The sequence below is a fragment of the Paramisgurnus dabryanus genome, chromosome 17 (genome assembly GCF_030506205.2).
Source record: "Paramisgurnus dabryanus chromosome 17, PD_genome_1.1, whole genome shotgun sequence".
In the NCBI taxonomy this organism is placed as follows: domain Eukaryota; kingdom Metazoa; phylum Chordata; class Actinopteri; order Cypriniformes; family Cobitidae; genus Paramisgurnus; species Paramisgurnus dabryanus.
In genome coordinates, this window is record NC_133353.1 from 10,014,130 (window position 1) to 10,034,197 (window position 20,068).

General features: G+C 41.6%; 4 protein-coding genes across 15 annotated transcripts in view; 2 read left to right on the forward strand and 2 right to left on the reverse strand.

The window, feature by feature from the left end:
* The window catches only part of dync1h1 (dynein, cytoplasmic 1, heavy chain 1), a 31,656-nt gene extending 30,702 nt beyond the window's left edge, over positions 1–954 (forward strand). For both annotated transcript variants that reach the window (XM_065275119.2, XM_065275120.2), the window contains exons 76-78: positions 70–238; positions 324–448; positions 540–954. In XM_065275119.2, coding sequence (XP_065131191.1) covers positions 70–238; positions 324–448; positions 540–668 — 423 coding nt within the window. In that variant the 3' untranslated portion in view covers positions 669–954. The remainder of the gene's footprint in view (positions 1–69; positions 239–323; positions 449–539) is intronic.
* On the reverse strand, positions 585–3,324 carry LOC135761035 (uncharacterized). 2 transcript variants are annotated; one of them, XM_065275122.2, is made up of 4 exons: positions 3,164–3,324; positions 3,004–3,075; positions 2,844–2,921; positions 585–2,664 (listed from the first exon to the last, which is right to left on the reverse strand). In XM_065275122.2, exons 1-4 carry the CDS (start codon positions 3,224–3,226, stop codon positions 2,125–2,127), a joined length of 753 nt encoding a protein of 250 aa, XP_065131194.1. In that variant the 5' UTR covers positions 3,227–3,324; the 3' UTR covers positions 585–2,124. The 2 variants fall into 2 exon arrangements, with proteins under 2 accessions (XP_065131194.1, XP_065131193.1); XM_065275121.2 differs by having other exon boundaries at positions 3,004–3,078.
* Positions 3,325–5,320: 1,996 nt separating this feature from the next.
* Positions 5,321–13,891, forward strand: wdr20a (WD repeat domain 20a). Of its 6 annotated transcripts, none has more exons than XM_065275095.2 (4): positions 5,321–5,588; positions 8,225–8,422; positions 8,583–9,893; positions 12,561–13,891. In XM_065275095.2, exons 1-4 carry the CDS (start codon positions 5,331–5,333, stop codon positions 12,585–12,587), a joined length of 1,794 nt encoding a protein of 597 aa, XP_065131167.1. In that variant the 5' UTR covers positions 5,321–5,330; the 3' UTR covers positions 12,588–13,891. The 6 variants fall into 6 exon arrangements, with proteins under 6 accessions (XP_065131167.1, XP_065131164.1, XP_065131162.1 ...); XM_065275092.2 differs by having other exon boundaries at positions 12,578–13,891; XM_065275090.2 differs by having other exon boundaries at positions 12,831–13,891.
* A 1,031-nt stretch (positions 13,892–14,922) lies between these two features.
* LOC135761026 (MAPK/MAK/MRK overlapping kinase-like) lies at positions 14,923–20,067 on the reverse strand. Of its 5 annotated transcripts, XM_065275100.2 has the most exons (13): positions 19,938–20,067; positions 19,749–19,844; positions 19,273–19,387; positions 18,971–19,060; positions 18,754–18,824; positions 18,566–18,644; positions 18,433–18,481; positions 18,161–18,339; positions 17,968–18,069; positions 17,420–17,593; positions 17,159–17,279; positions 16,417–16,629; positions 14,923–15,126 (listed from the first exon to the last, which is right to left on the reverse strand). In XM_065275100.2, the coding sequence occupies exons 2-13, from the start codon at positions 19,777–19,779 to the stop codon at positions 15,055–15,057; spliced, it is 1,296 nt and encodes a 431-aa protein (XP_065131172.1). In that variant the 5' UTR covers positions 19,780–19,844; positions 19,938–20,067; the 3' UTR covers positions 14,923–15,054. The 5 variants fall into 5 exon arrangements, with proteins under 5 accessions (XP_065131172.1, XP_065131173.1, XP_065131174.1 ...); XM_065275101.2 differs by lacking the exon at positions 19,938–20,067 and having other exon boundaries at positions 16,438–16,629; positions 19,749–19,889; XM_065275102.2 differs by lacking the exons at positions 19,749–19,844; positions 19,938–20,067 and adding an exon at positions 19,471–19,742.
* Position 20,068: the final 1 nt, after the last annotated feature.

Genomic DNA, 20,068 nt, shown 5'->3' on the forward strand with positions numbered 1-20,068 from the left:
TTGAAGAGGTGTTTCTGAGTTACAGTTTATTTCAGATGTTTTAATGCTCACTTTAACGATCTTTTTCAGAACATTCACGTGAATCTGGGTCGCCTGTTCGTGCCGGAGGCTTACATCACAGCCACGCGTCAGTATGTGGCTCAGGTCAACAGCTGGTCTCTGGAGGAACTTTATTTGGACGTCAACGTCACGTCCGCCCAGGGAGCCGCGCTGGACGCCTGCAGCTTTGGCATCAAGGGTGAGTCACGTCAAGAGTATTCATCTAAATGAGTGGTTTTAATCAAAGTTCTGCTTCATCGTCTGATTCTTTCTGGTGTTAACAGGTCTGAAGCTTCAGGGAGCCACTTGTGCAAACAACAAGCTCTCGCTGTCTGCGGTCATCTCCACCGAACTGCCCCTGACGCAGCTGCGCTGGATGAAGCAAAGCAACACTGAAAAGAGGAACATGGTTAGTGTGATTCACAAATGCTCGTTTTTTCTTTTTGGATTTAGTTTTTCCCTGGATTGTGAATTAACTCTCTCATCTTGTTTCTCTCAAGGTCACTCTGCCAGTGTATTTGAACTTCACACGTGCTGATCTCATATTCACTGTCGATTTTGACATCGCTACCAAGGAAGACCCACATCACTTCTATGAGCGTGGAGTCGCCATCCTCTGTACGGAGTAGATGAAGTGAAAAAATGTTTAACCGATAAGACTTAACTCTACCTATCCTTACTAATCACTTTTAATAGTCTGGTTGGCAAATCACTAAATTCATGTAGTTAAATATTTGACTTGCATGCAATTCGTAATGTTTTTCTTGAATGAGTTTAGAAGGTCAGAAGAACGTTGGATGAGGGATTTCTGAGCGATGTTGCTTTTAGATATGAGATGGGAATGTTTTAGATGGAAAATGAAAGTTGTGCAAAATAAGGTGGTGTTCAATAAAGTTTGTGATGTCACTCATCTGATCATGAGTTATACCAATTCATTTAATTCAACACTTAATGACAAATTATATGAAAATTATGAAAAGACTGAGGCTTAAAGTATGGCTGTGGATCTCTCATACAATTAATATTAACTCTTAAATTCAGAACCAAGAATTAATCATTTTATTGCACAAAAGAATTATATTCAGCGTTTTTATATTCGGGAAACTAGTGCTCCTCAAACCTTAAAGAGTTTTGCATTTTAATAATGGAGATGGATTTAAATTGGTTTATTTATGAAAAGGTAATGATGAAGAAAGGTCTAAATGTTCTGCAGATCTTACCAACACCTTGATGAAGGCCAGTGGGCCAATATGCGTTAGGGTTTTAATGTATTAGCCCTCAGTGCTGGACTTGGAATATTTTTTTTTATTTTGCAGATCTTTTTGTCAAGATGTTGTAATGTAGACCGATCTTAAATGTATTTTGTATTGAATGGACTCCTTAAAACCTCTGAGGATTTAACATTTTACTTTTTGTTCGAAGTCTGAATTTGAAATATTAAATGTACTCAATGCAATGATACATAAGGTGCAAGCTTTATTTACAACCCGGTGATAAACGCAAATACCATTCTCAGTGAATTTGAAGAGATTAAAGACAGCTTCTCAAGCAAATAATAAAGACAATAAATTAAAAGAAAACAATCCTTCAAGTAATTATTATTGTAATTATTTCCATAAACTCTTCACAACTGACATTTCTGTGAACCATTTTTAAATACTTTCCATGACACTGAGACCGAGACTTTTGATTGTGTACGAGTTGGCTCTCTCTCTCGTGACATTAAACTTTAACCTCGAGACAATTCTTCAGTAAGCTCGTGCTGTTTGGTCATTGAGGAATCGTTTGGGTTTAAATCCATAGCTTTCTTCTGTGGTGCACAACAGATGTTAAGGTTTGATGTCGATGACATCTGTAGATGAACTGCTGTAGTAGAGCAACATTAAAGGAGACATGACAGCACAAAATGAAAATAAAACCCAGAAAACAGCACTTAAATCTCATTTCTTAGTCACTTTCCAAATGAAAAACAATACACTTTGTATTTTTGAATGAACTTTTCGGACAAATGAAAAGTGACTTTAATTTTGTCACAGGCAGGCCTGCGGAAAACTCATGAATGTGCTGCTGATGAGTTTTCTGCTTTTAAGTGTGATCTTCAGATTCCCTCAAAGAGCAAAAGTTCTCAACCTCCATATCACTGATGCACGGCCGCTTGCGCTGCATCCCCTCGTCGCAGTCACCCGACAGAGGGAAGAACTTTCTTTTGGAAAAGGCAACATGGAAAGAAGGGCTCTCTGGAGACCTATGACTTATTTCAGATGATCCTAATTGGATTCTTGTGTCTGTGGTCTCCGTACCTGACGGTACTACAGGTGAGTTAAGCGAGGATCTGCTGTTAAATCCAGATTCAGACAGCTCCACTTTCAAACACGCTACGGCCCTACAGGGAGAACAGAAGCTCACCTCCAGCTCAGAGTCACTGGATGACCTCATCGTGACCTCTTCTTCTGCGAGGTCCTGTTGCGTTCCGACTTCCTTCATTTCTCTGCGCGCGCATTGGAGGTTGACAGCTGATCTGCGTCCTCTGCCCTTCATCCTTAAACCGTTGTGCTTCTGTCGCCTGGGACCTTTATTAGAGGAACTGGAGGAGTCTTCAGAACTTCCATCATAGGGATCCAGACACTGCAAGCAACAGTCAGAAATACAAACACCACACGTGCCTCTCTATTTACAGATACATGCTTTCAACTGAGAAATAAAAACAAGTAACTAAAACTCAACACTTCATTTCTTTCATCTTAAAAGCATGCGTTTTATCTCAAGTGACGTCAAGCCGCTATGCATTTCATCTGTATGTTTACCTGTTGGTAGTTTATTCTGCTCAACCGCTGGAGTTTCTTACAAGCTGCCCAATTCTCTGTAGCGCTGTCTTCAAAACCCTGATAAGAGCACAAACACCAAATCACTCAGACACTTCATGTCAGATTCACACGAGCACAAGTTTATCTTAATCAGAAATACCTTGCTGCTGACATCAGACCATCTTGGATTTGTCTCCGATTCAGAATCTGAACTTGAATCTACTTTACACATCTCCTGATGGAAAATGACATGTTCGACTGTTTTCTGGGGTGTTACAACAATGCACTAAAAAGCAGGAAACACGTGTTTGACCTCTTACCATGTATTTAAATGCCAGTCGGCAAACCACGTCTGACTGGCCTGTATTGACCAATTCCTCCATTTCAGATCACGTGAGTCAATCTCATTGATCATCATTAAGATCGGACTCAATTTACTTTGCTTTTTTATACGCGGCGCGCACGAACGTACGCTGACGGTTCTGGCTAGAGGGGATACAGCTACAGCTACGGGGTTTGGAGGCAGGGTTCGGATGAAAACTGCGCTCATCCAGCAAGATTTTACGGCCGTAGCTGTATCCCTTCTAGCCACAACCCGTCTTGACTATAATGACATTGGTGTTTCTCAATGCGAAGGTTGCAGCCTCCGGAGGTCGTATATGTAGGCTGTATACGTCATAAAGACTTATGTCTTATATAAGAATATTAACAATTATAAAGTTGACTATTTTTCTTAGTTAATCGTTAATTGTTGTAATATGCTCATCACTTGTGAATGTAATGTTCAGTTAAATAAACCAGTCAGTATGGGTGACTTATGCAGCCTACATGCGACGTCCCAAAAGCTGCGGCCCTTACCGGCTCTTAAGACTTTGATGCTGAGTTAATTGCTAATATTCCTGTAAAAAGCTCTATTAATTACTTGGGTATTGTGATTGATAAAAATTAACCCCAAAGAAGCAAGAATAGCAAACTCCCATTGTTGAATAAATGAAGAAGAAATTGAACATGTGGCTATTAGGTGATTTATCTCTGAAAGGCAGGAGTTTGCTTTCAAAGGCGGAAGGTATATCAAGGGTAACATACGCTGCTATCTCTTTGGACATAGATCAATGTGTGAAACTAAATAAAATCCTTTATGATTTTGTATATAAAAATCGTAATTATTATTTGGAATAGTAGTCTGTTTTAAAGAATGAGTACAGTAAAGGTGGCCTTAGTTTTCTTACTTTACTACATTAAATCACACTTTCAAGATTAAGTGGATTAAGCGGTATTTCAAGTGCCCAACCAATCTATGGAGTTTTATTCCCCATTATTTAAACTTTCTTCGTCTTGGTTAGTAATTTACAAGCACAACTTCACTCCTCATAGATTTTACATTTGGACCAACAGGTATATCTTGTACAAAAACAAATCCTTGTTCAATTAAATCAATTAATCCATCAACATGGTCAACTCTTTAACTACAGTGAATTTCTTCATCACTTTGGTATACCTATTTCACCAAAGGACTTCTCTATCATCTTCGATGCAATACCTTCAGCTGTCGTCTCACTTTTTAATGGTGTTAATAGATCCCCCTACAGTGGTGGATGTGAAGGAAACAACTGTTGGGAGTATCTGTTTTGCACTGCAACCTAAAAGTAAGAACAAGGCAGTCCGTCAACTTTTTTAACATGATATTAGGAGTACACCTGCTGTTGTATCTTATTGGTCCTTATTTGTTGGAGAGATTTGCTGGGAAAAAGTTTGGCTTTTCCCACATAAGTTTTTTTTTAACCAACAAAGTTAAAAAGATCTCATTCAAAATGCTTCACAGGTTTTACCCCACTAACTATTACCTGGGGAAAAAAGACTTGGATATCAGCTGTACTTCCTGTAAAGAGCTAAACGAAACACTGGTGCATTTATTTTTTGTCTTGCCTACATACCAATAAACTCTGGAGAAAAGTGGCTCAATGTATTGTTGTCTATATTTACCACCACTTGAAATTTATTTCCTTTGCTTTTGTCGTTTTATTTTTTTTTATAACCCTTGACCTCACTAGCTTATTTGTGATTTGTTCATAGACTGTATTGATGTACAGATGATTCTTGATATATGTTCTATTTTTGAATCAAATTAAAAAAAGCTAAAAAAAAAGCTGCGGCCTTCGGGCTGAGAAACGGTCAATATGTGTTTGTACGGGCCCATACAGCTCGCTCGATTTTGATAGAATGTGTGGTACATTAATACATATTTAAGAAATACATTATTATAACGCTAATAGTTTTAGGTGCATATATTAAATCTAATTTCTATACATTATACATATATATATATATATATATTCGCGCAATAACAATTCGGTGTAGGCATATATATATATATATATATATATATGCCTACACCGAATTGTTATTGCGCGAATTACGGTGTTTTCGAGAGGGATTTCTGCGCATGCGCGACGCGTCAGATCCGGGCCTGCGGAAGGATGAATGTAAATGTCAAAGATGGCGGCGGAGGGAGGAGGGAAGGAGATGAACGAGATCAAGAGTCAGTTCAGCACGCGGGAAGGCGCTTATAAACTCCTCACGCACTCCGAGTACAGTCGACCGAACCGCGTGCCCTTTAACTCTCAGGGCTCGAACCCCGTCCGAGTGTCGTTCGTCAACGTCAACGATCAGTCCGGTAACGGCGACAGAATCTGCTTTAATGTGGGCCGGGAGCTTTACTTTTACATCTATAAAGGTGTTCGGAAGGTGATAACTGCGCATATTCTTTATGCACTTATGAAACATCATTCATTATATTTGAATCTCTCTCTCTCTCTCTCTCTCTCTCTCTCTCTCTCTCTCTCTCTCTCTCTCTCTCTCGCTCTCTCTCTCACTCTCACTCACTCTCTCTCTCTCTCTCTCTCTCTCTCTCTCTCTCACACACACACACTCACACACACACACACACACACACACACACACACACACAGAATGGTTCACATCAAAGTGACCTGTGTGTGTCTGCGTGTCTGTGTCATGCTTATGGCCATTATCAGCTCAGGAGTTCATCACATATAAACACACCTGCACAAACCCTGAGGTGTGCGTGACTGACTGACAGTGATCAATTAGGGAGGATCATGTGTGTTCTACAGTCCCGTAGTTCATGTGTTCAGCGATCATGTAGTTCAGTCGTTACGTAGTTCGTGTGTTCAGCGATCACGTAGTTCATGTGTTCAGCGGTCACGTAGTTCAGTGGTCACGTAGTTCAGTGGTCACGTAGTTCATGTGTTCAGCGATCACATAGTTCAGTGGTCACGTAGTTCATGTGTTCAGCGGTCACGTAGTTCAGTGGTCACGTAGTTTGTGTGTTCAGCGGTCACGTAGTTCAGTGGTCACGTAGTTCGTGTGTTCAGCGATTACGTAGTTCAGTGGTCACGTAGTTCGTGTGTTCAGCGATTACGTAGTTCAGTGGTCACGTAGTTCATGTGTTCAGCGGTCACGTAGTTCAGTGGTCACGTAGTTCATGTGTTCAGCGATCACATAGTTCAGTGGTCACGTAGTTCATGTGTTCAGCGGTCACGTAGTTCAGTGGTCACGTAGTTCGTGTGTTCAGCGGTTCCGTAGTTCAGTGGTCACGTAGTTCGTGTGTTCAGCGATCACGTAGTTCAGTGGTCACATAGTTCGTGTGTTCAGCGATCACGTAGTTCAGTGGTCACGTAGTTCATGTGTTCAGCGATCACGTAGGTCAGTGGTCACGTAGTTCGTATGTTCAGCGATTACATAGTTCAGTGGTCACGTAGTTCGTGTGTTCAGCGGTTACGTAGTTCAGTGGTCACGTAGTTCGTGTGTTCAGCGATTACGTAGTTCAGTGGTCACGTAGTTCGTGTGTTCAGCGATCACGTAGTTCAGTGGTCACATAGTTCGTGTGTTCAGCGATCACGTAGTTCAGTGGTCACGTAGTTCATGTGTTCAGCGATCACGTAGTTCAGTGGTCACGTAGTTCATGTGTTCAGCGGTCACGTAGGTCAGTGGTCACGTAGTTCAGTGGTCACGTAGTTCATGTGTTCAGCGATCACATAGTTCAGTGGTCACGTAGTTCATGTGTTCAGCGGTCACGTAGTTCAGTGGTCACGTAGTTTGTGTGTTCAGCGGTCACGTAGTTCAGTGGTCACGTAGTTCGTGTGTTCAGCGATTACGTAGTTCAGTGGTCACGTAGTTCGTGTGTTCAGCGATTACGTAGTTCAGTGGTCACGTAGTTCATGTGTTCAGCGGTCACGTAGTTCAGTGGTCACGTAGTTCATGTGTTCAGCGATCACATAGTTCAGTGGTCACGTAGTTCATGTGTTCAGCAGTCACGTAGTTCAGTGGTCACGTAGTTCGTGTGTTCAGCGGTTCCGTAGTTCAGTGGTCACGTAGTTCGTGTGTTCAGCGATCACGTAGTTCAGTGGTCACATAGTTCGTGTGTTCAGCGATCACGTAGTTCAGTGGTCACGTAGTTCATGTGTTCAGCGATCACGTAGGTCAGTGGTCACGTAGTTCGTATGTTCAGCGATTACATAGTTCAGTGGTCACGTAGTTCGTGTGTTCAGCGGTTACGTAGTTCAGTGGTCACGTAGTTCGTGTGTTCAGCGATTACGTAGTTCAGTGGTCACGTAGTTCGTGTGTTCAGCGATCACGTAGTTCAGTGGTCACATAGTTCGTGTGTTCAGCGATCACGTAGTTCAGTGGTCACGTAGTTCATGTGTTCAGCGATCACGTAGTTCAGTGGTCACGTAGTTCATGTGTTCAGCGGTCACGTAGGTCAGTGGTCACGTAGTTCGTATGTTCAGCGATCACGTAGTTCAGTGGTCACGTAGTTCGTATGTTCAGCGATTACGTAGTTCAGTGGTCACGTAGTTCGTGTGTTCAGCGATCACGTAGTTCAGTGGTCACATAGTTCGTGTGTTCAGCGATCACGTAGTTCAGTGGTCACGTAGTTCGTGTGTTCAGCGATCACGTAGTTCAGTGGTCACGTAGTTCATGTGTTCAGCGGTCATGTAGTTCAGTGGTCACCTAGTTCGTGTGTTCAGCGATCACGTAGTTCAGTGGTCACGTAGTTCATGTGTTCAGCGGTCATGTAGTTCAGTGGTCACCTAGTTCGTGTGTTCAGCGATCACGTAGTTCAGTGGTCACATAGTTTGTGTGTTCTGCAGTTGGTTCCTCTTAGCAGCATTTTCAGTTTAATGTGGTCATTGTGTATAGCTGGCATCTTTTCCATCTCACTCTGGTTAGTAAATCTTGTCGAGTTTCTATTGTAGATGCTACGTCAGCCGGGGTTATACTACAGCATGCCAATGTTACGGTTAGGATTGGTTTTTTTGTTTTGAGGGGTAGACATGTTTGTTAAGTTAAAGTCACAGCTTCTGTTTCCACAGGCTGCTGACCTAAGCAAGCCAATAGACAAGAGGATTTACAAGGGAACGCAGCCCACGTGTCATGATTTCAACCATCTCACCGCCACGGCAGAGAGCGTTTCCCTGCTGGTGGGTTTCTCTGCCGGGCAGGTCCAGCTCATCGACCCCATCAAGAAGGAGACAAGCAAACTCTTTAATGAAGAAGTAAGTGCCCACATTAATAAAGCTAATATTGGATCTTGGTGTTTTTATTTTCACACATTACTGGATGACACGTAAGTTGGACACATTTAGTGTAATCTGTATATCTAACAGATCTCTTCTGCTTTTCTCCCTGTTTCACAAATCTTCTTAAAACACTCAGAGACTTATAGATAAATCTAGAGTAACCTGTGTGAAGTGGGTGCCAGGCTCTGAGAGTCTTTTTCTAGTAGCTCATTCCAGTGGAAATATGTACCTGTATAACGTGGAGCACACGTGTGGAACCACGGCTCCTCATTACCAGCTCCTCAAGCAGGGTGAGAACTATGCCGTTCATACGTGCAAGAGCAAGTCTACGCGTAACCCTCTCCTCAAGTGGATGGTTGGGGAGGGGGCGTTGAACGAGTTTGCCTTTTCACCAGATGGAAAGTTCCTGGCCTGCGTGAGCCAGGATGGCTTCCTGCGGGTCTTTAACTTTGATGCGGTAGAATTGCATGGGACCATGAAAAGCTACTTCGGGGGACTTCTTTGCGTGTGTTGGAGCCCGGACGGGAAGTACATCGTAGCGGGTGGCGAGGACGATTTAGTGACAGTGTGGTCGTTCGCTGACTGTCGGGTTATCGCGCGCGGACACGGACACAAGTCTTGGGTAAGCGTGGTGGCGTTTGACCACTACACCACTAGCGTGGAGGAGAGCGACCCAATGGAGTTCAGCGGTAGCGACGAGGACTTCCAGGATCAAATCCACTTCGGTCGCGACCGGGCCAACAGCACGCAGTCCCGGCTTTCCAAACGCAATTCAACGGACAGCAGGCCGGTGAGCGTGACGTACCGCTTTGGCTCGGTAGGCCAGGACACTCAGCTTTGCCTGTGGGACCTTACAGAGGATATCCTGTTTCCCCACCTGCCCCTGTCCCGAACCAGAACGCACACCAACGTCATGAACACCAGCGGCCCGCCCACCGCAGGAAGCGGTGGGGTCGTCGCGGCGATCAGTGCAGCGGGCGCTTACGGCAGTAACGACGGCAGCGCCAACAACATGCCGGGTGATTCCCTTCCCGCAACGCTGCCGCGTTCCAACAGCCTGCCACACTCTGCGGCCGGCAGTGCCAACAGCAAGAGCGGCACGACGGATAATCCTATTGCCACGGGCGTCAGCAAGTTCGCCACGCTTTCGCTGCACGACCGCAAAGATCGGCACCCCGAAAAAGACCACAAGCGTAACCACAGCATGGGTCACATCAGCAGCAAGAGCAGCGATAAACTCAACCTGCTCACCAAAACCAAAACAGACCCGGCCAAGACGCTGGGCACGCAGCTCTGCCCGCGTATGGAGGACGTGCCATTGCTTGAACCTCTCATCTGTAAAAAGATAGCACACGAGAGACTAACGGTTCTCATCTTTCTTGAAGACTGTGTTGTCACTGCTTGTCAGGAAGGATTTATTTGCACATGGGCTAGACCTGGCAAAGTGGTAAGTACTCTTTGAGTGTAGATATACAAACGTTTAGTTGTCCTTATTTATGGAGTTGAAGAAAATCTAACTCAAGTCTATTCTCTATGGTTTAAAGCAATTAACATTACTTGCACTCAGAGCCTATATTGCTGCTATACAGCGGCCAATGCTGTTGAATTTCTGGTATCTATCTGAAATATTACAACACATGCAACACATGTGATGTTTTATATACAGTATATGAAATGCCATTGGAAAACGAGGGGTTAAGGTAGTTATTGGATTTTTGTCTAACTGAAGGTTCTCTGGACTTGAGATGCTCTGCTATTGGAGGGTTAGGCTATGTGTGCTGTAGACAGCAAGGCAATTTTATCTGACTTATTATTTAGTCAGGGCGACTTTACTTGAAGTGAGAGTAAAGCCGCGGTCACACTAGACTTTGAACGTTGTTGCAGGGACTGGTCGGGGAGCAGCTCATCAATATGATCTTTGGCTTCGTCCATTTGTGCTTTTCAGTAAAGAGGTCACGCAGTGACATAACAGTTTTGTTCTGCTCACATTCACAACGCAATACAAATTCACAGGTCAGAGTTTATCAGACCTAAACATTGCTACGCTGCGACTTGCGAAATATCGTTACACAAGCTTGCATTTCCGGTCTGATGCATTCGTATGTGTGTGAATAGAAGTCAGTGGAAGGAAAAGTCTAGTGCAGGGATGGGCAACTCCGGTGTCCTGCAGAGTTTAGCTCCAACTTGCCTCAGCACACCTGCTTAAAAATTTCTAGTATGCCTAGTAAGACCTTAATTGGCTGCTTCAGATGTGTTTATTTATGGTTGGAGCTAAACTCTGCAGGACACCGGCCCTCCAGGACCGAAGTTGCCCATCCCTGGTCTAGTGCGACCGTCCTTTAGTCATTTTAAGCTGTTAAAGCAGAAGCACTCTATTATCTTGCATAACAATTCACTTTACATCCGAAATAATCTTCATCCAGTGAATCTTGGTGCACGTCAGGGATGCTAATGTGATTTTGTCCCCAGGCTTTCAACAAGACCTTCGCAGGTTCATGGTGAAACGTCACAATTGACGCCTCACAGCGTAAAACACGTCAGTGCCTGTTGACAGCAGGTGGTGCTATGACTATAAGTAAACATTGGCATGTAAATATCTCTTGCCAGGCCTTTTATCAAACATGTCAAATGTAGAGCAAGGGCTGCTCCCATATCATATGTAAACCTTTGTTCACTAAACGTTTTTGAGTATGTTTACAACACATAAATGTGATTTGATTTCAGAAATAACAAAGAAAGCAAAACCTTTAGGCAATGATTAACTAAATGAATACAATACAGAATCTTATGAATAAAGTTTTTAGAGTAAGTCAGTGTGCCCCAACCATTTCAGTGTATTTTTGGCCAACAGTTTACTGTAAAAAATAGTTTAATGCAGTTATTTTCATAGAAGATATCAAATATCTTGTTTAACATCCCTCTTCAAATACAGTAACTATCAGTTGTTTGCAAAGTGACGCACGTTTGGTTTGAATATATACAATTGTTTATAATACAATCTACAGTTTCCACAATGAGATTAGGGTTTGAATCCACTGTGACACACCATTGTGTCTCTGAGCAAGACACTTAACCCCTATTTGCTCCGGAGGCGTGGGACCTCTGACATAAATAGCAATTGTAAGTCGCTTTGGATAAAAGTGTCAGCTAAATTAATAAATAATATAAATAAGACCTAGTCCTGGATTAATCTAAACCCTGTCTTGGAAACCACCCCATAGTAATAATAAATAATAATTTGTTACATTTATACACTCAAAGCGCTTTACATATGAATGGGGGAATCTTCTCATCCACCACCAATGTGCAGCATCCACCTGGACGCCCACCATACACCAGCTTATTAAAGGAGAGGAGACAGAGTGATATAGACAATTAGTATATATATATGTGGGGATGATTATAAGGCAAATGGTTTTGGCCAGGATGCAGTGCCCCTACTCTTTCGAATGACATCCCTGGATTTTTTATGACCACAGAGAGTCAGGACCTCGGTTTAATGTCTCATCCGAAGGACATAGTGTCTGGATGGCTTTATCAATTCGTTTGTTTTTGTAGATTGGCAGTTATGATCATTTGGTGACAGTGAATCAGTGGTTCATTTAGGTTGTACATGAACCAAACCAGAGGGTTAGTGGTTCAATCCCTGGCTCCACTTGACCAGGTGTCGAGGTGTCCTTGAGCAAGACATCTAACCCTAGCTGCTCCTGACGAGCTGGATGGCGCCTTGCATGGCTGACACCACCGTCGGTGTATGAATTAGTGAGTGAATAGATGAATGTGAGGCAACTTGTAAAGCGCTTTGGATGGCCATGGATCTGTTGGAAAGCACTATATAATTGCAGTCCATTTACCATTTAGTAATGGATCAGATCTGATACCAGATTCATTCAGAAAAACTCAGTATTGGTGTTGTTATTGATCTCTTAAGTGTACATCACCAGGGTTTTTGTATGTGATCTATTCTTTTAAGTAATGATACGGATGGTTTTACATCATGAAATTAGTATTTTTTTGGGAAGTACTTCATAAAGTATCTGTATTGTTCAAAGTGCTCAACATACAGTACAGACATTTTGTCCCTCTATGGCAAAGCTGTTTGAATGTTTTAAAGCCGTGTGTTTTTTCCAGGGTTTATTGACATCGCAGAACCAAGCGAACTCACCTAGTGGAACAGTCGTATAGCCGCAATACTTCAGCTGCTAAGAGCCACAGCAAGCACGGTTCATTTGGCTGCCCCGTACGCGCTGTGAACATTTGTGCATCAGTGGAACGGCTGAACCGTGGCCGTCAGCTTTCCCGCGCTTTTGGTTTTACTCCAGAGTATTTCTTTTCACTCTCAAACCCAGCTGACATGATTATTTTCTTCTCTTTTGTATTGAAGCTGGACTTAAGTGGGAAAATCATTCAGTCAACGGTGGAAAAACCCTTGTACCAACGGATCGAGTGGACAATGAATCCAAGACTCGCTTTCATCCCGGTTCCTTTATAATCCGGTTTCACGCGGAATAGATTCAGCCCCCGTTGTTAAAAACTTTGCACTGATTTTGTTTTGGTTGTTTGTCTTGTAACTTCTATAAAGAAGTAAGACAAAAACGAAATACATGTTTGGGGAAGCCTTGATGCACTTGGCTTTAATATCTTCTGTCTTGAAATGAAAAATCTGAAACGCTGGATGCTGCAATCATAGTTTTTTAAAGGAACATTTGTTTGCACTTAATAGTTTATTAGAAGAGAATGGCTTTACGTTTGTGTGCGAGGACTCACAGACCGATATATTGTGGAGAATTATGCTTCAAATTTTGTATCTATTGAGCATTTATTTTAATATTGGTTCAGATCAAATCTGCTTTGTACTATATGTATAATATTGTAAATCCGTGAATAATGGGGCAAAAGCAAATGACCGTTAGTGAACGTTTTGTCATCATTACAGAAAATAGTAATATTTCTAAAATGGAAAAATACATGTTAATATAAAAAAAAAAAACACTTAATTATGCAGTTTTATTCTTTGTTTTTGTCTCTTGTAGAAAAATGAATTGAAATGTATTTTGATATATAGCAGCTTTAAGTATGAGAAACACCACAACATTCAGCTGTCGTCTGACCCGGTGTTTAGTGTGACACTCTGCTAACAACATGTATGATGCTCAGGAAGTTTAGCAGACGAAGAAAAATCTTATGAAAGAGATTCCAGAGTTGATATTTTGCTTACCAACAGCAAAGTTATTCGATGTATTAAGATAACTCATTAGAAACAACTAGGTTTAAAGTTGACCAGTAAGATCCTAATGTATCCATTTTTTGTGACTACCGATCATTGTTAATGAAATGTACACTAACTGGGAAAGGTGATGTGGAAGTGGTCATATTTTTGATTTATGTGATTAACATTTTAAACATTTCACATTTTGTTCTTCATTAAAAAAAACCCTTCTTGGATGTTTGGTCTTGTGTGTTTTGTCCTCTTGACCTGCTGTGGCCGTAGTTTTTTTTACTAGCGCTAAGATGTTGCATGCGTGCCATCATAATTCTGGTTAAATCAGCGTACATCCGTACTTCCTCAGGTAAGACCCTTCTGAAAAGGTTTATGTTATATGTGGTCCAAGCATCGAGACGCTTCTGTCTCATAAACGTGTTCATCTATTACTGTAATTCCAATCAAAACAAAGATAAAAGCAATACAACAATACTGTTTCAAAGAACTTTGTTTCCATCTTTGTTGCAACAGATTTGGAGGCATTTTTCTGTTCGGAAAGACCATACCCATCCATTGATCTGGGCTTCAGGTCATGGTTTATTTTTATTGAATGATTTCAGATAGACATAGTGTCTGTGTTTTTTTTTTCATTAGTTATTCTGAGCTGGACAAAAACATCTGTATTGTGCTCTGCTTGCTTGTTAACTTTAAAAACCAACATTCTTCAATGTAAAATCATTCCATTTAAATACAAACGGCTAATTCAGATTTCTTTGTAGTCTTGAATGCTCGGTGTATTTAGACATTGTTTAATTCTTATACAAATGTAAGATTTTACTACAATGCAACAAAACATGACAATTTGCAACAAATAAAGTAAAGTAAGCCCAGGTCTACTGCTGCAAGTTTGGCAGTAGATACCCAACAGTAGACCAGCACTGATGAGACAATTAATTTATTTCACTATCCAATAACATTCAAAGACCCTGTAATATCAGCACGTGGTGTTGGCATGGCACTTGCCATCATTTAGAGAGATTCAGTCATCTGGCTGATGATCTAATGTAGAATAAATGTCTGAAGCTGTCTATCCTTTTAAAGTATGTACATGTATACACAATCTCTGAAATAAACAATGCATTGAGGTTGTATGTGTGTGTGTGCATGCATAGGTCACTGCCAGGAACCTCAAGCAACCCTTTTCACGTATTGGATTAAAAAGAGTCTGTGTTTGTGCACAGGGCATGTTAGTATGTGAAATAAGATTGGAGAACAAAAGTAAACCTCTTTAATTGATTTGATCAAACACACAATCTGTAGATCGCAGCTTACAGGTCTTACAGAAGTCAGTCGTTCCTTGCATTCATCATTTACAAGCAGTGGCATCATCTGATGTCTACAGACTTCAGTAGTGGTCTGCATTGCGCTTCAGCGGGGGGATGTAGTATCTCTGCAAACGCTGTGACTCTTCCTTGGGCTGTACACATTGTGACAAGAAGAAACACTGCTGTAATGCACTCTTCAATCTGATCAGTATTCATAATATATCTGTTCATGACACTCCATAGCTGCATTAATGCATTAACATTAGACTGAACCTCTCTAATCTCTTACAGCAGGGTTATGTTAATGATCTTCTGGTTAAGTCTGGTTTCTCCCAAACCTTTATTGGTTCCCTCCCTGCTTACTGCAAGACTGCTGAAGTAATAATATTGCTTTTACTATAACCATTTGACTAAAATCTAACAGACCCTTTATTTGAAAAAGATCAACCCAGTAACTTAGTAAAACTTCACATATGTACTCTGGAGAGTACTTTTTTGCTGTGTATGGATGTTAGGCCTACTAGCACTATGCTTTACAGTTAGAAAAAGTCGATTTTCTTAATTTTAAAACATTACATTTTCTCTGGACTAAATGCTTAATACATGTCCGACAATTGGAACGACCCCCCCCCCAACCCTAGAAAAATCGCATTCATAACGATTTATGGTGATTTTATTTCCATTACACCTTCGCCTACAATCATGCTAAAGCAGGGCTCCCCTCTTTCAACATGGCGGCTCCATTTGACGCATTCGTTCCAATGAACTGTCGTAGCCAAGGCGACATCTAGCGTACATATCTATGACCAGGTATTAGTAGATCTGCCGCACCTCATCAGCTCTGATTATTTGTGACCCTGAACTAATTTGCGCTGCTCATAGTAGATTGCACTGGTCATTATGGAAATCAGCTGTTGCTTCTGTGTTATTTAATTAGTAAATAACCCGCAGATATTACCACTCCTATTGGTGCTTTTTTGGAATTGCGCTCTCACTTTAATTTGCCCCGTTTAGTTAATCTGGCCCTATGTTGATACACAGCCTATACTCTCATAAAGCATCAAGGCAGATTCCAGCTTTCAGATGAAATGTCAAGAATTTCTGATGTCCTCCATTTCTTGGTGTAGTTGTCGTCAGTTCACCCTTCTTCCTATTAGAATCCAATTACCATCTTACAAACAATTATGTCTTTAACACCATATTGTAATGACAAATTTCCCTTAACAGGGACAAATAAAGTAATAAGTAAGTAAGTATAAGTAAGTAATGTAAATATCTTCTGGGAAAACTGCAATAGTACAAAAATGTAGTCTCTATATTTTCATAATTTATCATGTTATGTATTTATTATGATGTATCAACTGCCTTTCCTACAATATATTTACAGTAAGCTGCTTTGCAACAATTTAAAAAGGTGAAAAGTGCTATAGAAGTATATGAACCTGAATAGAAGAGATGATTACTTTGGTCAGACGTGACTGGCACTTTTTGGAGATGGCAGGCAGAGAGGCGCGATGTGAAATTGTCAGGGCAGGGAAGGTGGACACTGGATAGGGGACTTTAGGAGTCGGCACCACAACGTTGAGTTTCGGAAGCTCCAGAGGAAAATGAGAAGCGTTTCGTCTACTAAGAGGGTCACCGGTCTGCTTTAGGTGCTGCAGAGGGGAAGTCCATCGATTAACCTTTTTTTTTTTAGACCAAAACACCTTTATCAAGTATATGTACTAGGGCAGTAACGATTAATCGAGTAAATGCGCGTTTTCTCAATGAATTAATCATGGTGAAATCTCAGCATATCCAAAAGCCAGAGGGTGCTCTCGTGCAGAAACTCCAATTGTGCCACAGAAGAATTACCGTTACAAACACTATGTTTCCTTAAATTGTTTCAGGTATTTTCATGATAATAAAAAACATTTTTAATTATTTTCAGAGTGTTGCTTTTTAAATGCACGTTATAAATGATTCAGACTCATAATGAACTTTGATTAATAAGGTCTTCTTACTGACCAAAACGCGTAGAACAGTCACAAGCTGCGCATGAAACACAAAATCGCAGCCTTGTGATTCAGAATCGATTTCAGACAGCTTTTTTTTTTAACGGGACACACGATTTATCGTCACAACCCTAATATGTACATATAGATTGAGTCTGATTTTCTCATTAATTGAATCTCAGAGTGATACCTGTCTTCTGCCCTGCCGTGCGATTCGCCACAGATGATCGACAGATGCCGGCGTCCCACCAGACACTCCCTCGACGGCTCCGAGGACCTTTCGCAGTCTTGCTGCTTTTCTCTCTGCAATCCTACAAAAGTCATGTGAAAGAAACAGCTCAAGCTGCACACGTTAACTGTTTGGGTGTTTTTAAATGAAAAGTGTCTTTATAATCGAAGCCTGTTTCTCTCCTCAAGCCTAAGTTCTATTACGCTGTCTTTTGCAGCTTACCGCAGTTCTCTGAAGCAGGGGTGCTGCAGAGCTGCGCGGGCGCTGATGCGTTCCTCAGGGTCATAGGTCAACATCAGGTGCAGCACAGACAGACTAGCAGCAGAACAGTGAGGAATGAGCTGAGAAATCCCGCAGCCTTTGCGAATTGGAAAATCGAAGCTCATGGCACGAGACCTTCAAAAGATCAAACACAAAAAAGAGCCTCAGTTTGGCTATAATGATGTTATCATTTTTTTATGACTGAAATATACATTAAGTTTAAAATATAGTGTCTCGTGATCTGAAATACTGCACTTGTTTAGACCCTGCAGTGGGAGGTTACACCTGGAGGTGTCCACATCGGATTATCGGATGTAAAAGTGAATTCATCCTGATATAAAACTGGCTGTCTACTGTCCTAACCACTGAAGGGAAAAGAGTTTTAAACCCAAGTGTGTTCGTTAGGTGGGGCTTTAAAACAAAAAGAATCTCCCCAACTCCAGGGGAAATACGTTTTAATAGCAGAACGGAGCGGGGCGACTGGTGTGTGTGTAGAAATGACTTCTCACTGTTTGAACTTCTTCAACAGCGTGCTGTCTGGTGTGCCCAGAACATTGTGGATTTTGTTCAACTGGTCCAGCTCATTATGTCCAGGGAATAGAGGACTCGAGCTATAAGACATTGAAACGACTGATCAGAATACACACATGACCACAATTTACTACACAAGCCCCACTTTGACGTTCAGAAGTCTTGAAAAACCTGAGGATTTCAAAGAAGACACATCCTGCGCTCCACATGTCCATCTTCTCAGAATAGTGTCCATCTGTGAGTAAACATTCAGGTGCTCTGTACCAGCGTGTGGAGATGTATTCAGTGTGAGGAGGTCTGGAGTAGATGCTCCTGCAGGAACCGAAGTCTGCCAGCTTTAGCACATCATTCTAGAAACAAAAGCCATGGAAATGATTTGATGTTCAGCTTTTCTTAGTCAAGAATTTCGTTCACGTGTGACTTGGATCGAATGGTTTACTTGCTTTGATCAAGATGTTCTCTGGCTTCACATCTCTGTGGAATATTCCATTGCTGAAAAACAGTTCAGATATCTTTAAATAAAACCCCGTCAGATTTGTGTCCGTCATGTCACTCATCCACTGAGCTTAGACTCACCTGTGCATGTGATCGAGAGATCTGCACAACTGATACACATAATGTTTGACTTTACTCTCGGGCAAAGGATACTGCCGTCCTGCAGATAGAAATGTCAAAATCAAAGTCTAAACTTCAGACATATTGTCGGTGTCCTTGTAATGTTTGACTCGGACCGCTGCTGAGGTGAAATGAACATGACAATATACCTTTAATGAATTCATATATGTTCATTTCCATAAGTTCACATATCAGTGACAGACTTCCAGAGTCCTGGTCACTATAAAAACAAGAGACTGTGATGAGCTCAACCCGTCCCAGTTTAAGACGTATATGTACAGACAGTCTGTGGAAACACGTTTCCTCTTCTGAATGAATCTGATTATGTACAGACAACATACAGAGTTTAAAAAAAAAAACACTCACTAGATGAGTTCATGAAGCTGAAGGATGTTGAGATGTGGACTGAGTCTCTTCATGGCTTGAACTTCTCTCAGACTGTTCGCCTGATCCACACTGACAACCATTCACAAAATTCATGTCATTTTCATCATAATTATTATTGACTGTCAATATTTTATTCATCATTAATGAGTGAAGGACAGTCAAAAACACACAGATGATCACTTAATTCTTTCACAGGCAGTTCCTCCTGTGGGACGTGAGGGGTTAAACGTGTGACCTCAGTGTGACCACAAGGTCATATCTAGTGTCTGATGACGTCACACCTGTCTATGGGCTGTTTCATGGTTTTACAGGCGTAATATTTGCCGTCTTTCAGACTCTGCACCTTCATCACCTCAGAGAAAGTTCCCTCTCCGATCTTCCTGATGACTCTATAATCTACAAGGAGAAAAAAATCAACATGAAACAACATGAGCAACAACAACGAAATAAAAAACACTGAACGTGTCGGCGTGACTCACGGTTCATTCCTCACACAAGCACCCCGCATGACAGAAAAAGCTTTAATTTTTGCTTCCAATGCTTTAAATCGCGTGATAATGACAGAAAGATTCGTTAAAGAAATGACATTGATCAGCGAACTTCAGCGCGAGTCACGCGGTCAACGGTCGCCAGGGCAACGGCGCGCAGCTGAACTCTGACATGCATGCAGACGCCACATCCACCTGACCCCTATCACATTTAATACAGATTTCGTCAATAATAATGACAAAAATGATAATGGCTGGATAAATGTCACCTCTGCTCGTCAGATGACTCCTGCGGTCCATCGCGCTCTGGTGCCGATCATCTGGATGATTTCAGTCGAAACGGCTTTCACACTGACAAATCATTCCTGCAAATTTACACACATTTCCTTTTCCATTTAAATACGTTTAACTTACAGTTTACGTTTACAATAAACTGCCCGGCTGATAAACACATTTACCAGCTCATCTTGAAAAATGTCCAGGGAGGTTTAGCATCACTGCGGCGCAATTGATAACAAACCAGATTATGAGTATTATAATTGATCGCTAGTATACAGTTTAAACGTCTTTCTCTTCGATTGTTTTTTGA

Coding starts and splice junctions, on each gene's coding strand:
- wdr20a (XM_065275090.2), top strand. CDS start 5,331: ATGTCAAAGATGGCGGCGGAGGGAGGAGGGAAGGAGATGAACGAGATC. Junction 5,589..8,224: donor TCTATAAAGGTGTTCGGAAG/GTGATAACTGCG, acceptor TTAAAGTCACAG/CTTCTGTTTCCACAGGCTGC. Junction 9,894..12,830: donor GGGCTAGACCTGGCAAAGTG/GTAAGTACTCTT, acceptor TTTGTATTGAAG/CTGGACTTAAGTGGGAAAAT.
- LOC135761035 (XM_065275121.2), bottom strand. CDS start 3,226: ATGGAGGAATTGGTCAATACAGGCCAGTCAGACGTGGTTTGCCGACTG. Junction 3,079..3,163: donor GACTGGCATTTAAATACATG/GTAAGAGGTCAA, acceptor ATTTTCCATCAG/GAGATGTGTAAAGTAGATTC. Junction 2,922..3,003: donor GGTCTGATGTCAGCAGCAAG/GTATTTCTGATT, acceptor TGCTCTTATCAG/GGTTTTGAAGACAGCGCTAC.
- LOC135761026 (XM_065275100.2), bottom strand. CDS start 19,779: ATGGACCGCAGGAGTCATCTGACGAGCAGAG. Junction 18,645..18,753: donor CATATATGAATTCATTAAAG/GTATATTGTCAT, acceptor TTCTATCTGCAG/GACGGCAGTATCCTTTGCCC. Junction 17,594..17,967: donor CTGTTGAAGAAGTTCAAACA/GTGAGAAGTCAT, acceptor GATCTTTTGAAG/GTCTCGTGCCATGAGCTTCG.